Source organism: Schistocerca piceifrons, chromosome 2 (genome assembly GCF_021461385.2).
Source record: "Schistocerca piceifrons isolate TAMUIC-IGC-003096 chromosome 2, iqSchPice1.1, whole genome shotgun sequence".
Classification (NCBI taxonomy): Eukaryota; Metazoa; Arthropoda; class Insecta; order Orthoptera; family Acrididae; genus Schistocerca; species Schistocerca piceifrons.
This window is the reverse complement of record NC_060139.1, coordinates 661,162,689-661,179,687: the sequence shown is the minus strand read 5'-3', so window position 1 is coordinate 661,179,687 and position 16,999 is coordinate 661,162,689. Positions and strand designations below refer to the sequence as shown.

The following is a 16,999-nucleotide window of genomic DNA, read 5'->3' as shown; positions in this document are numbered from 1 at the left end:
CAGTAATATCGTACTACTTTTCTGCGAAGTAACAGACATATTTTTGTGACAATATTCACATTTGGCTTTATTAATGTATAGGTACTCCGATGTATCCATATATTACAGTGATATGGTTCTTGTGTGTAATCATTTCTGTGAGACTGTCATAATCTTTGACTTACTTCTAACCGTTTTGGCGCGAATGCGCACAGAGCTGTCTGTTTCACTATGCAGAAGTTAAATTGTTATTTCGCTTTGTAAAAGATCAGTCAAGTCTTGTGTTTGGTGTAAGCGGAAATTAAATATATGAAGATTGATACAAAACTGTTTTCTTGATGATGTGACAATTAAGAAGTATATGTGAATTTACAAGAAGTTTAACAAAAATGTGAATCGTGAACACCAAGTCAACAATTATTTCTACCATACCATTGTTCTGATCTGGGAGTGTTTGATCATTAAGAATTTCCTGAAAAACGCATTTGTTAGGTCTTCAAATATTGCTAAAATACATAGCAGTCAAAGTGGAATCTCCCTAGAATCAACAAGACGAGCCATAACTACTTCGACGAAATCTACGTGGGAATCCATTCAAGATAAGTGCCAAAATTAATGACTTTTTTACAGTTACTTCATTATTTCCATTATGACTATACCATCCACAGTCAATAACTTTGTTGTTGCCCGATACAGCTGCGTGAGCAACATTATTAATCTGATTTCTAACCTACTTTGCAAGTGGTGGTATTGTTAGAAGGTCAAAGCCGTGGGAATGGAAGTTGCCACGTCCTGTAATCTGCCCTACCTTTCGAGAGAGCGAAAGGGGCAACGGTTGTGTGGAAGTGGAGGTACATCTGTTAATTGTGACAAATTGTTAGGAGACAAGAAATGAAGTCTCGTTGACATACTAAGGAGGGTAGATGCCATATTGTTTAGGCTGAGGGGCTGCGAAGTGCAGAGACGGAAATGGAGTGAAGATGAACCCATGGGAAACAGCCTTGTTAGAGTGAAAGGGCTCATGTAATCCTTGTTAAAAAAAACATGAGTATATGACGCAATTTATGCAAATAAAACTGTTGGTTTTGTCTGTGAACGCTATGTAGAACACTGCTACCATAGAAAACCTTGTCAGCTGTCACAGAACACTGGTACAACAATCCTGCATCATTGCCAAAAAAGCGATATTTTGTGACGTCGGCCCAGCTGCATTACGAGCCCCTTACCTCAAGGCACCGTGCAGTAGAAAGATTCGATATGCAATTTATTACGTATCATATTATTCCGACTTCGATTTTAGTTCTGTCAGGCAGACAGTGTGTGCAGCTTGGTCCTCTTCTGAATCGTCAGGCAAGCACAGCAAAATATGACCTGGGCCAACAATAGATGTATATTGGAATCTATGTAGTCACGCACAGTTTCTCAAAATTTGCATCTTAAACTCGATGTTATATGGAGCAGTAGTTGTATGAAGAATAGCAAATGTGCAAAAGAAGCTGGAAACATTTGAAAAGCGGTGCTGTGAAAGGTTGCTAATTAGTGGGCTGAGTAAGTTCATAATGAAGTAGCACCAAAATGAACAGACGTGGATAGAAGCCTCCGAGTAGTCCTTATCAAAAAGGGGAACATTTTTGTGGGTCATTTTGTGCATGACTTTCGTTTTATATTAGTTCTCAACTTGTTGTGGTTCGAACGTGGACATTATGAGCAGCAGAGAAGAGTGGAGATAAGATCTATAGACAAAATACCTACGCAGTGCTATCAGACGAAAAGATCAACCTGACACAAACTGTGGGAAGTTTGTTTTACAACCTTCGTACCTGGATAAAGAGCTTTTCCTATTTGAGACATCTGTGAACGTTGCTGCATAAGACGTTTTAAGAATAAACTAAATTCCTTCAGCTACGACAATGTCTAAAGAAATCGTTTTAACGGCACTAAACCGTCGTTTGTGAATCGTTTACCGGCTGTACTCTGCCTCATTTCGCAGGTTGGAAGGCAAAAAGCTTACTGACAAATTTCACAGAAGGAAGAGGGGGACGAAATGTCTCCCACTGCAAGGTCATGTTGTTTTATTTAAATGATTACAAAGTCAGGTGAAACGAACGTCAGGTTGTAAGTATAAGCACATTACTGTTGTCAGTATGATGTTGCACTGCCCAGGGCCTGTAATGATAAAGGGCCCGTTTAGGTCAGGCACATTGTATACAGAAGTGGAACAGAGAGAACCACTAGATTCTACAATCCGTATGCATTGCATATACACAGAAATTACTGTTACAGTGTAGTTATGGAGCTCAATGAGTGAATTGTGTATTTTACGGTTAGAAAGAGCACTGGCAAACATTCTTCGCTACATTAGATTACTTAAACTGGTGTCACTCTGAGCTAGAATTTATGGTCGGCGACAAAGCGTAAGGTCAGTGAGTCGAATGCGGATTTTGCAACTGTGAAATACTTTCCTACATTATAGAAGCGAAACTAATATTGAGAAAATTTTGAACTTGGATGGCTTAGAATGAAAATCTTTCCGTTTATTGCAAATGAAAACAATTGATTTTCTGAAACATTCTCTGTCATACACAACTTGAAACAGGTCACGTCGACCAAATCATATGGAAGAACTGACAGCGACGTGTTTCGGAAGGCAGTAAGGTCCCTTGGCTTTTGGTTTGGCAGTATTCGACAGCCATTTCTAGGCGTACGTAAATGAAGAAAGGCAGCGCGTTTTTGTTATCAAGTAACGTCTTCATCAATTACTTTCGTTTTAATGTAATCTACGAGTAATTACTAATGTTTGATATTTACATGAAAAGGATTCCGTAGACAGGGAAAGAACCTGTTCTTGTTCTTGACCAAAAGGCATTAAATGATCTTCAAGTACATGTGTTCCAGCAGCGGTATGAAGAAAATGATAGTAATAATGACGGTAATAATCGAATTATCCGGTAACTTCAAACTTCACAGTGGATTTTGTCGAACTAAGAAATTTGCTGAATTAGTGAAAATTTCAAAATGGCTTCACATCGAGGCTATGATGCCTAGAAGAGTCATTACGTCCATCTGACATGAGAATAGCATAATCTCCGCGTCAGAAGCTTGTTTCTACTTAACCATTTAATAGACTTGCACTTTTTCCACCGTGACTAATTTTGTAAGCTAAGCACAACATCCATTACAGCACTCTCCCGAGGCTGGAAAATGTGGCCACAAAGGTCTGGTGGAACGAACTATCACAGGTGCAATGCGTGGGTGCAGGCATTTACTTTTAAGAGGCACAAGCAGATTTACTTTACCTCTGGTAACCTCAAGAGAAAGACGTTATAATCCAGAATCCGCATCAAACATCACGTTCCTTCATTACCGACTGGGCAGAGCCGGTTTAGGTTGGGACATGACATAGGCGGAAGTCATGGTAAATAGAAACACTATAACCAGTAAACTTACTTACATCAGAAAATTTTATTTTATTTCATGAACCGATAGCCATTTAAGCGAACAGGGCTCTTATTTTACTTGTGCTTGATTGAACTAGAGACGTTGAAAAATTTGGTGCTGGACTGTGATTCGAATTCTTATCTCCTCTTTCGAGGATCTGAATCTCTCGGAACAGTATAGTTTAATTATTTCGTTCCTTTTCCCAAGACTGCAATCTGCTCTACGTCTCCTCCAAAGTTAAGTATTTTTGATCCAGTTAAAAAAATATTCATAATTTCATTTCAAGCCCTATCACGTGCACATCGGCCTGATAGTGAAACTTAACGTGCATTTTTAATGTCTGTTCATGTGTTGCCAACAATCGCAATAGGTGTCGTTATTTCTGGTCAAACACGCACACATCTTACTGTTGGTGAGTAAGCAATTGATACTTAAGCTATATCCGTGGATGGTAAAGAAGGACGGTGCGTGTGCGGGGTCGATTGTCGCTCAGGCACAAAAATTTATTTCCTTATTTCAGATTCAAACACCTAGCGGCTGGTAAGAAAAGCCGTTACGTAACATTTGATTTTACATAGTTAACAATCCGATTAAGTGTTGGGTTCGTATCTACGTCACAGAACTTCACATTATGCGCTTCGTCTTTAAATGCATGCTCACTTTGTTACTTCTGAATAGAGTTATATTAGACATCTTTTGTGGTTAGTTAACAGGGACGATAAGGTCTTGATAGGAGTCCTGGTTTATTAAAAAAAACTGTCGTCTTTTATTTTCAAGTTTAGATTTGGTTACTGATATTGCCGAAAATTTCGGTAATTCATGAGTCTTCACGGCTAGTCATCGATATGATTAGATTAGATTAGATTAATACTTGTTCCATAGATCACGAATACGACATTTCGTAATGATGTGGAACGTATCATTTTAATGAAAGATTTCTTTACATATCATGATTCAATTTCTTTACAACAATTTTTTTACCTTCTCTCTCATTCTTTTTTATTTATCTCTCACTCTCTCTTCTCTCTCTCTCTCTCACACACACACACACACATTCTTTTTTTATATATTTGTTTGTTGTGTTCGACTATCGGCGAGGCACGAAAACGTCCGTGAATCAGTTTCTTAGTTTTGAGTACACTTACGAAAGGAATATAAAAACAACTATGAGAGTTACTGATTTATGATACTTAGTTGGCAGTCAGTTCTGAGTATTATTAGTAACTACGCTCCAGTCCCTAAACCTAGTTACAGAAATGCGTATTCCAGGTCGTAGCAGCCGCGTCTTTGAGACGCCAGCTATGGTCACTTCCCAGCCCGCTGTAGTATCACATCAGTTCGTCTTCTTCCTGATGGTACTGGAACTGAGATTTGGCAACAAGGCAAGGTATGTTTGGCAATTCTGTGATCGATGAGTTACTTCCTGGTGTGCACGGAATTAAGCCTCAAAGTTCACTTGATTTTATTTGCCATTTCCATTGAATAATCTGAGTTATTATTACAAAAGATTGTAATTTATGGTTTTCAGCCAAGGAAAGTCGTTGCACGTGGAAATCGCAACTAATCTCGTCCTTTAAATAGCGTTTTACGAGTTCTAGCAACAATTGGCCTCGTAAGAGGAAGCCCAGACACATACCTCTGTGCGAGCTCTGTGGTAACGTGGTGACCTGTGAAAAAGCGTCTGTTGTGGTTCGAAGTTCCAGTCAAGCCGACTGTAACGTTTTTATCCCTTCTGTGAAAGAGCTACAAGCAGTCAGATGAAACATCGACCAGGAAATCACAAGAAAATACTTTAGGCTCATAGTCCAATGGTGAAAAACTAACAATGCTACACAATGGGTAACGCCTCGTTCCGCTGCTGACAAACAAATTTTGAGTTTCTAGGAATACATAACTTAAGTTACGAAATGCCACATTTTCATACCTCTTGAGTATACCAATTAAACACAGGCCCAATCGAAATCTAAGTGAGTAGTATTTTACTAATTCGTGCCAATAGAGGCACGCTTGTGTACAGATACTCAGATTTATTAAAACAGACTTTCATCGTAAGGTTATCGTGGGTAGTTTCATTTCATTTCTTGTAATATAGTGTTCAGTTTTCATAAGGTTTCTTTTAGTGTTGTTAAAACAATATTAACCACGACAGAGAAATTTATCATCAACGATACATGCGAATTTACTGATGTTATCTATAACAGTCTGACAATGCATATGCAGTTTATTGATTACATGGATGTTGAAAGGTGGCTACACTGAGCCACAGCGCCAGAGAGTTTTGTTTCGCCGCCTCCACCGGCAGTGATTATTGAGAAGTAGCGGAGGGCAGTGCTTGTTGAGACCTCGTGGTAGCCAGTGCTTGCTGAGATGTCGTAATGAAGAGTGCTTGTCGAGAGGTCGTGGTGGAGAGTTCTTGTTGAAATATGGTAGTAGCGAGTCGGTGTGGAGATATATTGTAATGATTAGAGTGCTTTTCGTCAATATATGAAGGTAAAAGAAAAAAAAATTTCCTTTTCTTTTTATTATCTCAATGTCTTAAATAATGCGTCATTACAGGTTCAGTCAACAAAGCATCTGGCTTGTGTTCTTGTATTAGAGTGTAATTCTGCTTTCCTTACGCAATTATAGTATTTCTATTTTTTAATTACTTCAGTATAAATGATATTTAAAATTTCTTGTCTTATTGAAGAAGAACCGTGCCAGATGTGTACGTTGAATCACACTTCCACACACAGAACAGCTACACTTGTGCTTGTTGGCTTCGTAGGTTTTATAGTTGCTGGGGACTTAATTAATTAATTAATTGTATTAACGGAAATTTTCATTTCATTCTTTGTTGTTGTTCTATGCAGTCAGATTGCGTACAAAAACTAGTCAGGGCCAACTGTTTACGAGACACAGCGTAATCGGACAAACAGCTACAAAAATAATAAAAAAATGATTTTCAAACTTAATAAATAAGCCCCCATGCAATGTCGAAAACTTGTTCTGAGTTAAAGCTGTCAAACAAGGTTTGAAGAAGAGTAAAACGCCACTACCAACCGACAGCTAATGTAGAAAATACTTTTCTGACGTATTTTGGCATGATGCGCTCTCCCCATACATAATACAAAAGTTTCGAGACGCATCTGCTGCCTGGCCTTCTATTAAACCTGAAATGAACAAACTGACACAGAAGTTAGCCCTTTTCCACATGTGACTATTTTGGGTTGAGCGGTGAAGGGAATTACGTTCAAAGTTACATTAGATTGATAACTTCAGCAGCCAGCAGAATGGCGTTTTAAAAAGGTATCAGTAAATGTACTTGATCCCGCGACGTCTTGTCTACGGTGCGCATCGCTTACTGTTATGCTACTAGCTGACACGTAGCTACAGCCGCTCCAAAAGTCAACAACAATTCCTCCAGAACTTCCACATTCCAAAGTGCTGTGAGATAATGCATATGGCCGAATCTAGACTTCTGAGAAACAAACAGTTACAGCTTTTCTTTTGCACTGCACGACGTTTTCAACGAACAGATAGCCCAATAGAGTAGCTCAAGTAGGAGGGAACACTTCCTATTTAAATTTCTGCATCCTACACTGTTGGCAGTTCTGTGTAGGTGGCATTACGTGATTTTATTTCGGTGATCACAAAATAGAGACGAATGTTGGCACTGGGTAGCCGAGGCAGCTAGTTCATGGCGATTCAGTCAACCAAGTAAACAAATGTACTGAACATGCTGCAAACCATTACAGGGAGCCTGTGTGTCAGAATTCTCATACAGTGTGGCGCAATGGCGTTACGACAGAGAAATGAGTCACGGAGAAGAGGATTTGGTGGTCTGTTCGATTGCTGATAGGTTCATATACTTATGCTCTAGGTATGATTCCAACTTCTGCCAATGACTTTTGATAGGGAGAGAAAGATTCTATTCTCTTCTGGATACGCCAAGTAAAGAAGGTATAATGACATTGTGGTCTGAAATTTACATTAAAAGTGATATTTCTTCTCTACCAAGTAGACGTTATGTTGAACCACAATAATGTCAGGAGTGTCGACATGTAGAAACTCTATCACCATTAATCTCTCTTATACCAGTTATTTATTTCTAGTGACGAAACAAACGCTATGTAGGGTCACAAGACACTTGTTGTTGTTGTTGTTGTGGTCTTCAGTCCTGAGACTGGTTTGATACAGCTCTCCATGCTACTCTATCTTGTGCAAGCTGCTTCATCTCCCAGTACCTACTGCAACCTACATCCTTCTGAATCTGCTTAGTGTACTCATCTCTTGGTCTCCCTCTACAATATTTACCCTCCACGCTGCACTCCAATACTAAATTGGTGATCCCTTGATGCCTCAGAACATGTCCTACCAACCGAACCCTTCTTCTAGTCAAGTTGTGCCACAAGCGTCTCTTCTCCCCAATCCTATTCAATACTTCCTCGTTAGTTATGTGATCTACCCATCTAATCTTCAGCATTCTTCTGTAGCACCACATTTCCAAAGCTTCTATTCTCTTCTTGTCCAAACTATTTATCGTCCATGTTTCACTTCCATACATAGCTACACTCCATGCAAATACTTTCAGAAATGACTTCCTGACACTTAAATCCATACTCGATGTTAACAAATTTCTCTTCTTCAGAAACGCTTTCCTTGCCATTGCCAGTCTACATTTTATATCCTCTCTACTTCGACCATCATCAGTTATTTTGCTCCCCAAATAGCAAAATTCCTTTACTACTTTAAGTGTCTCATTTCCTAATCTAATTCCCTCAGCATCACCCGATTTAATTCGACTACATTCCATTATCCTCGTTTTGCTTTTGTTGATGTTCATCTTATATCCTCCTTTCAAGACACTGTCCATTCCATTCAACTGTTCTTCCAAGTCTTTTGCTGTCTCTGACAGAATTACAATGTCATCGGCGAACATCAAAGTTTTTATTTCTTCTCCATGGATTTTAATACCTACTCCGAATTTTTCTTTTGTTTCCTTTACTGCTTGCTCAATATACAGATTGAACAACATCGGGGAGCGGCTACAACCCTGTCTCACTCCCTTCCCAACCACTGCTTCCCTTTCATGTCCCTCGACTCTTATAACTGCCATCTGGTTTCTGTACAAATTGTAAATAGCCTTTCGCTCCCTGTGTTTTACCCCTGCCACCTTCAGAATTTGAAAGAGAGTATTCCAGTCAACATTGTCAAAAGCTTTCTCTAAGTTTACAAATGCTAGAAACGTAGGTTTGCCTTTCCTTAATCTTTCTTCTAAGATAAGTCGTAAGGTCAGTATTGCCTCACGTGTTCCAGTGCTTCTACGGAATCCAAACTGATCTTCCTCGAGGTTGGCTTCTACTAGCTTTTCCATTCGTCTGTAAAGAATTCGTGTTAGTATTTTTAATCTGTGACTTATTAAACTGATAGTTCGGTAATTTTCACATCTGTCAACACCTGCTTTCTTTGGGATTGGAATTATTATATTCTTCTTGAAGTCTGAGGGTATTTCGCCTGTCTCATACATCTTGCTCACCAGATGGTAGAGTTTTGTCAGGACTGGCTCTCCCAGGGCCGTCAGTAGTTCCAATGGAATGTTGTCTACTCCGGGGGCCGTGTTTCGACTCAGGTCTTTCAGTGCTCTGTCAAACTCTTCACGCAGTATCGTATCTCCCATTTCATCTTCATCTACTTCCTCTTCCATTTCCATAATATTGTCCTTAAGTACATCGCCCTTGTATAGACCCTCTATATAGTCCTTCCACCTTTCTGCTTTCCCTTCGTTGCTTACAACTGGGTTTCCATCTAAGCTCTTGATGTTCATACATGCGGTTCTCTTATCTCCAAAGGTCTCTTTAATTTTCCTGTAGGCAGTATCTATCTTACCCCTAGTGAGATAAGCCTCTACATCCTTACATTTGTCCTCTAGCCATCCCTGCTTAGCCATTTTGCACTTCCTGTCGATCTCATTTTTGAGACGTTTGTATTCCTGTTTGCCTGCTTCACTTACTGCATTTTTATATTTTCTCCTTTCATCAATTAAATTCAATATTTCTTCTGTTACCCAAGGATTTCTACTAGCCCTCGTCTTTTTACCTACTATATCCTCTGCTGCCTTCACTACTTCATCCCTCCAAGCTACCCATTCTTCTTCTGCTGTATTTCTTTCCCCCATTCCTGTCAATTGTTCCCTTATGCTCTCCCTGAAGCTCTGTACAACCTCTGGTTCTTTCAGTTTATCCAGGTCCCATCTCCTTAAATTCCCACCTTTTTGCAGTTTCTTCAGTTTTAATCTACCAATAGATTGTGGTCAGAGTCCACATGTGCCCCTGGAAATGTCTTACAATTTAAAACCTGGTTCCTAAATCTCTGTCTTACCATTATATAATCTATCTGATACCTTTTAGTATCTCCAGGGTTCTTCCATGCATACAACCTTTTTTCATGATTCTTAAACCAAGTGTTAGCTATGATTATGTTGTGCTCTGTGCAAAATTCTACCAGGCGGCTTCCTCTTTCATTTCTTAGCCCCAATCCATATTCACCTACTACGTTTCCTTCTCTCCCTTTTCCTACACTCGAATTCCAGTCACCCATGACTATTAAATTTTCGTCTCCCTTCACTGTCTGAATAATTTCTTTTACTTCATCATACATTTCTTCAATTTCTTCGTCATCTGCAGAGCTAGTTGGCATATAAACTTGTACTACTGTAGTAGGTGTGGGCTTCGTATCTATCTTGGCCACAATAATGTGTTCACTATGCTGTTTGTAGTAGCTTACCCGCATACTATTTTCCTATTCATTATTAAACCTACTCCTGCTTTACCCCTATTTGATTTTGTGTTTATAACCCTGTAGTCACCTGACCAGAAGTCTTGTTCCTCCTGCCACCGAATTTCACTAATTCCGACTATATCTAACTTTAACCAATCCATTTCCCTTTTTAAATTTTCTAACCTACCCGCCCGATTAAGGGATCTGACATTCCACGCTCCGATCCATAGAACGCCAGTTTTCTTTCTCCTGATAACGACATCCTCTTGAGTAGTCCCCGCCCGGAGATCCGAATGGGGGACTATTTTACCTCCGGAATATTTTACCCAAGAGGACGCCATCATCATTTAATCATACAGTAAAGCTGCATGCCCTCGGGAAAAATTACGGCTGTAGTTTCCCCTTGCTTTCAGCCGTTCGCAGTACCAGCACAGCAAGATCGTTTTGGTTATTGTTACAAGGCCAGATCAGTCAATCATCCAGACTGTTGCCCTTGCAACTACTGAAAAGGCTGCTGCCCCTCTTCAGGAACCACACGTTTGTCTGGCCTCTCAACAGATACCCCTCCGTTGTGGTTGCACCTACGGTACGGCTATCTGTATCGCTGAGGCACGCATGCCTCCCCACCAACTGCAAGGTCCATGGTTCATGAGGGGGGGGACAGGACACTTATAACATTTTTTATTTGAGATTCTGTATGTCGATAAAATTGGTTCTGAACTTAACACGGAATTTGATCCCTTCGTGACAATACAGCTCGACTACAATTTGTTGTTTGTTCAAAACTGCAGATTCCTCAACATCGCCACATATTGGGCGTGAATGGGTTCGAATCCTGGCCTGGCACTAAGGTTTTCATTATGTATTATCAAGCTCTAGCACGAGAACACCTATCTGCTGGTGGATAATAATTTTGATTTTTAATGTATATTCATTCGTTGCAACACTAACGATATCTGACGTTTTTGTGCCGGTCGCTGTGGCTGAGCGGTTCTAGGTGCTTCAGGCTGGAACCGCGTGACTGATTCGGTCGCAGCTTCAAATCCTGCCTCGGGCACGGATGTGTGTGATGTCCTTAGGTTAGTTAGGTTTAAATAGTTCTATGTTCTAGGGGACTGATGACCTCAGATGTTAAGTCCCATAGTTCTCAGAGCCATTTGAACCATTTTTGACGATTTTGACTCCCAGTGAGACACAGAACTTTTTTGCAAGATCACTGTAAGTTCAAGCATGTTATTCCTAGCTGCTGGTGGAGAAAAATTCGGTAGCTGACGTCTTTTTATGTGGGGGGTTCGATTCCTAGTCAGCACTGAACTCTTCGTCATATTATTTCTAGTTCAAACATGCTCACATGTCGCTGCTGGTGTAAGAAACCCATATTTAACGTTCGCTTTATCTAGAATAAAACAGCGATAGATGATGGGTTGGAGTCCTGAGAAGGAAAAAATTAATATTTCGTCTCGTCATTTCAGTTAAAACATCTAGCTACTGCCGAGAAAATCCGATATTTCACAACTGATTGTGCTTCGATATCAATCCGATTAGGTTGTGGGTTCGAATCCCTGTCCAACACAAAGCTTTACCTCAAGGCATTTCAAATAAGTTACTTGTGAAGAAGCAGTATTTAACATCTCTCGTAGTTCGTTAACAGGGACAATAGATGCTGGGTAGGAATTCACGTCCGTTAAAAATGTTTACGTTATGTAATTTAAAGTTTATATTTGCGAACTGATACCGTCTAAAGTCGAGGTATGCCTAGTCACGAATGACTGTTAGTTTCAGTCAGTCACGAAATCTTTGCTTAGTCTGCATGACCTAGGTTTGAATCCATATGCAGAACGAGACGGTTCGTCGTGCCATTTGAAGTTCATACATACTCTCAACTAGCTGTTCGAGAATAACTTAAATTCTTAATGTCATTTTGTGTGAAATAATAAGTGCGGTATGTTACTTTGAAGAGGAAAATATGAATACGACGAACTTACTACGTGCATTACCTATCTGACGTAATAATGAGAGTGGTAGCATTTCAGGTATGTCATTTATTGTAATAAATGTGAGCTTACAAGCCTTAAGGACAGTATTATTGTGTTAAGGTGTTCCCTGATATTTGTAGTATCGTGGTATTAGTTTACATCTTGAGTTATTGCAAATACAGAACAGTGTATTTGCGATACAGAGCAGAGTTTTCTAGTGGTGACTTGTTGGAACCATTTTCAATAGTCAAACGACTTTACAAGGAGGGATTAGATGACCTGCTAGACTGCTGCGTTATGCGGGTTGCAAGCGAATCAGGCTAAATGCAATTTTGTTCGTTCGGATACTTTTGAGCACGACTGTACGTCCGGAGCACAGTACTGTATGACAGTGAGACATAGACTATGGGAAAACCGGAACACAAGAGAGTCGAAGCAATTGAGACGTGGTGCTACAGAAGAATGTTGAAAATTAGATGCAGAAATAAAATAAGGATTGAGGAGGTCCTTTGCAGAATTGGCGAATAAAGACATATGGAAAACTTTGACAAGAAGAAGGGATAGGATGATAGGACATAACCTCCATGGTACTAGAAAGAGTTTCAGAGGCTAAAAATTGTAGAGGAAGACAGAGACTGAGATACATCCAACAAATAACTGAGGACTTACGGTGCAAGTGCTAGTCTGACATGAAGAGGTTAGCGCGGGAAGAGTGCAACATGAAGGGGAGTGTTAGCAGCAGCTTACCGTGCGGCTGGAGCGCAGCTCTGCTGGAAAGTCGTGTAGCAGTCGCTCCCGCTGGACCATCCTGAGCAGCGTGAAGTTGGCGCCGGCGCCGCTGCCGCGTAGGCGCGAAAGGTCAAGAGTCAGGGCGTTCTGCAACGGTACACGAGGCGTCACATCAACAAATCGACATGCTCATGATCTGCACTACTGGCCATTAAAATTGCTACACTAAGAAGAAATGCAGATGATAAACTGGTATTCATTGGACAAATATATTATACTATACATTTTCACGCAATTTGGGTGCGTAGATCCTGAGAAATCAGTACCCAGAACAACCACCTCTGGCCGCAATAACGGCCTTGATACACCTGGGTATTGAGTCAAACAGAGCTTGGATGGTGTTGTAACCTCCCCCTCACTTATCGACCTTAATGACAGTGAAAAATTAAACCGCGTGTACCTAATGGAAATTTGGGAAAAGCAATCGTCACCGAAGTTAACCTGTCGGTAAAGAGGGAGGAAAGGGTTACATCTAAATGAGAGGAAAAATGCAAGTGAAACTGGTGGAAATTAATTTTGAAAAGGGGTAAAGTTAATGAAGAAAGTAAATGTGCGGCCGTTACGTCAACAATTAACTAGCGGTAATTAGATATTTGAGACTTGGGGGAAATTACGGTCGCCAGTCCTAAGGACAATTACTATAGTGACTGAAAAGGAAAGGTTATTACACATATAATTAGCACTAGAAGCGTGGCAACTGAAGGTTGACACGTGTAGTGTGAAAACTGAAAGTTTGTCAGAAGTAATAAATTTCTCTACACTCTGACTTAATTTAGCAAAAGAATGAATAAAACCGGAAAATTGAAAGTTAATTTAGTGACTGAAATTAATAGTGAACTTTGTTTCTGAAGCATATCGAAATTCAGTAAAATACAGTTAGTCTTGGGCTATCTCAACAATCATTTCAAAAGCTACTTGAATCTACGCAATTTAGAAATAACAAATTTAACTTTGAAATTGAATTAAATGATTCTGAACAATTAACAATAGTAAAATTTAGTACGTACCAAGCTGAGCTGCAGTCACAGGTAAGCTAAAATATGGTAACAAAACTTGCACTCTTAATTTGTGCTTGTGTAATCTAAATATTGTAGCCAGCTATGAATACCTTAACTGAACTTTGAAATTAAAGCAGTGAAATCGAATGATGCTGGCGTTTGAATTTCAACGACACTCGGGTTCATTCCGGAAAAGGCAGGGACCCTGCTTGGTAATGCAATTGGGACAATGAGCAACAAAGGTTCATTCTACGTTGCTGTAATTTTGTGATTTGAACAGTTTGAAAAGCTGAAGTCTGTCATACAGTTCTAAAACTTTACGTACTTCCAGTCTTCCTTGTTGGTTGATTGAAGGTTTGAAGCCGTCGATCGAGGAGGTGGCGACAGTCACTCATTGTCGGTCGTCGCTGTTGCAGAAGCTGGATGTTGACGCGCCTTCTTCTCGACACGGTCACCAGGCGAAACGGGCTCTTGATGTGCGCCAGCTAATGCTTCCCGTCCGCGACACCGTGTCAGAAACTACCATAGCAAGTCGAGCGCAATTACATGCTGTCCAACCCCGAAAGCGCGGCAAATCGCGGGAGCGCCACACAACACACCTGCTCCACTGCACCACCCCAGCCAGACCCCCCTCTGCCCGCGTTCCACGCAACAGAGTTAACACTACCAAAGATCCTAAACACTTTGGATCTCCACACGACCTATCGATGTATTCGTTCGATAGCATAGTTTTCCCTAGGCCAGACCCAGCGTATAAATACAAGTAATATTCACAAAACAAAACATAAATGCATAAATATATATATACAAACAGTAAAACAATATATAAAGACACACAAATGTCATATCTTCGGGTAACAAAATAAGGAAAAAAATTATAGTACAATAGATGGAAATAGGAGGATGTGCATTTCCGGCATTACAGTGTGTACAAGTACAGCTGCCCATGCAGCTTCAACACGATGCCACAGTCCATTAAGAGTAGTGACTGGCGTATTGTGACGAGCCAGTTGCTCGGCCACCACTGACCAGACGTTCTCAGTTGGTGACAGATCTGGAGAATGTGCTGGCCAGGGCAGCAGTCGAACATTTTCTGTATCCAGAAAGGCCCGTACAGGACCTTCAACATGTGGTCGTGCATTATCCTGATGAAATGTAGGGTTTCGCAGGGATCGAATGAATGGTAGAGCCACGGGTCGTAACACATCTGAAATGTAACGTCCACTCTTCAAAGTGCCGTCAATGCGAACAAGAGGTGACCGAGACGTGTAACATATGGCACCCCATAAAATCACGCCGGGTGATACGCCAGTACGACGGATACACGCTTCCAATATGCGTTCACCGCGATGTCGCCAAACACGGATGCAACGATCATGATGCTGTAAACAGAACCTGGATTCATCCAAAAAAAACGACGTTTTGCCATTCGTGCACCCAGGTCCGTGGTTGAGTGCCCCATCGCAGGCGCTCCTGTCTGTGATGCAGCGTCAAGGGTAACCGCAGCCATGGTCTCCGAGCTGATAGTCCATGCTGCCGCAAACGTCGTCGAACTGTTCGTGCAGATGGTTGTTGTCTTGCAAACGTCCCCATCTGTTGACTCAGGGATCGAGACGTGGCTGCACGATCAGTTACAGCCATGTGGATAAGATGCCTGACATCTCGACTGCTAGTGATACGAGGCCGTTGTGATCCAGCACGGCGTTCCGTATTACCCTCCTGAACCCACCGATTCCATATTCTACTAAACAGTTATTGGATCTCGACCAACGCGAGCAGCAGTGTCGCGATACGACAAACCGCAATCGTGATAGGCTACAATCCGACCTTTCTCAGAAACGTGATGGTACGCATTTCTCCTCCTTATACGAGGCATCGCAACAACGTTTCACCAGGCAATGCCAGTCAACTGCTGTTTGTGTATGAGAAATCGGTTGGAAACTTTCCTCATGGTAGTACGTTTAGGTCTCGCCACCGGCGCCAACCTTGTGTAAATGTTCTGAAAAGCTAATCATTTGCATGTCACAGCATCTTCTTCCTGTCGGTTAAATTTCGCGTCTGTAGCACGTCATCTTCGTGGTATCGCAATTTTAATGGCCAGTAGTGGATATACGATTCAGGAGAAAATCTTTGCAGCCCCCTTAGATTGTTTGCAGATGATGCTGTCGTTTAGCGTGCTGTAAAGGCGTCAGACGATCGAAACGAATTGCAAAATAATGTAGACAAGATATCTGTATGGTATACAAATGGCACTGCACTCTAAAAAATGAAGTGTGAATTCATCCACATGAGTACTAAAACGATCCGCTAAATTTCAGTTACACGATAAATCACACAAATCTGAAGGCTATAAACTCAGCAAAATACTTGGAGACTACAAATGCGAATAACTTAAATTGGACCGATCACATAGATAATGTTGTGGGGAAAGCAAACCAAAGACTGCGATTTATTGTTGAAACTCTTAGAAAATGTAAAAGGTCTACTAAAGAAACTTCTTACACTACTGCCGGCCGTCGTGGCCGAGCGGTTCTAGGCGCAACAGTCTGGAACCGCGCGACTGCTACGGTCGCAGGTTCGAATCCTGCCTCAGGCATGGATGTGTGTGATGTCCTTAGGTTAGTTAGGTTTAGTTCTAGGGGCCTGATGACCTCAGAAGTTAAGTCCCATAGTGCTCAGAGCCATTTGAACCATTTTTTGTTAAATCCCAAAGTGCTCAGAGCCATTCCAACCATTACACTACACTTGTCCGCCCTCTTTTGGAGTACTGCTGTGTATTGTAGGATCTGCATCAGGTATGCCTGATACCGATGAAGTTCAAAGAAAGGCAGCACGTACTGTATTATCGCGAAATAAGGGAGATAGTGCCACGGATATAATACGCGAATCAGAATGACAGACATTACACTAAAGGTGTTTCTGGCTGCGGCAGGACCTCATGATATTTCAATCACCAGCTTCCTCCTCAGAGTGTGAAAACATTTCGTTAGCGACAACCTGCATTGGGATCGTCGTAGTAAAGTAAGAGAAATCAAAGCTCACACGCGAACATTTAAGAGT

The 16,999-nt window shown here is 41.0% G+C and overlaps 1 protein-coding gene across 1 annotated transcript in view; it reads right to left on the bottom strand.

The window, feature by feature from the left end:
* The window catches only part of LOC124775716 (glutamate receptor ionotropic, kainate 2-like), a 282,789-nt gene that overhangs the window by 114,572 nt on the left and 151,218 nt on the right, over window positions 1-16,999 (bottom strand). The window contains exon 6 of the mRNA XM_047250541.1: window positions 12,900-13,028. Within this exon, the coding sequence (XP_047106497.1) occupies window positions 12,900-13,028 (129 nt within the window). The remainder of the gene's footprint in view (window positions 1-12,899; window positions 13,029-16,999) is intronic.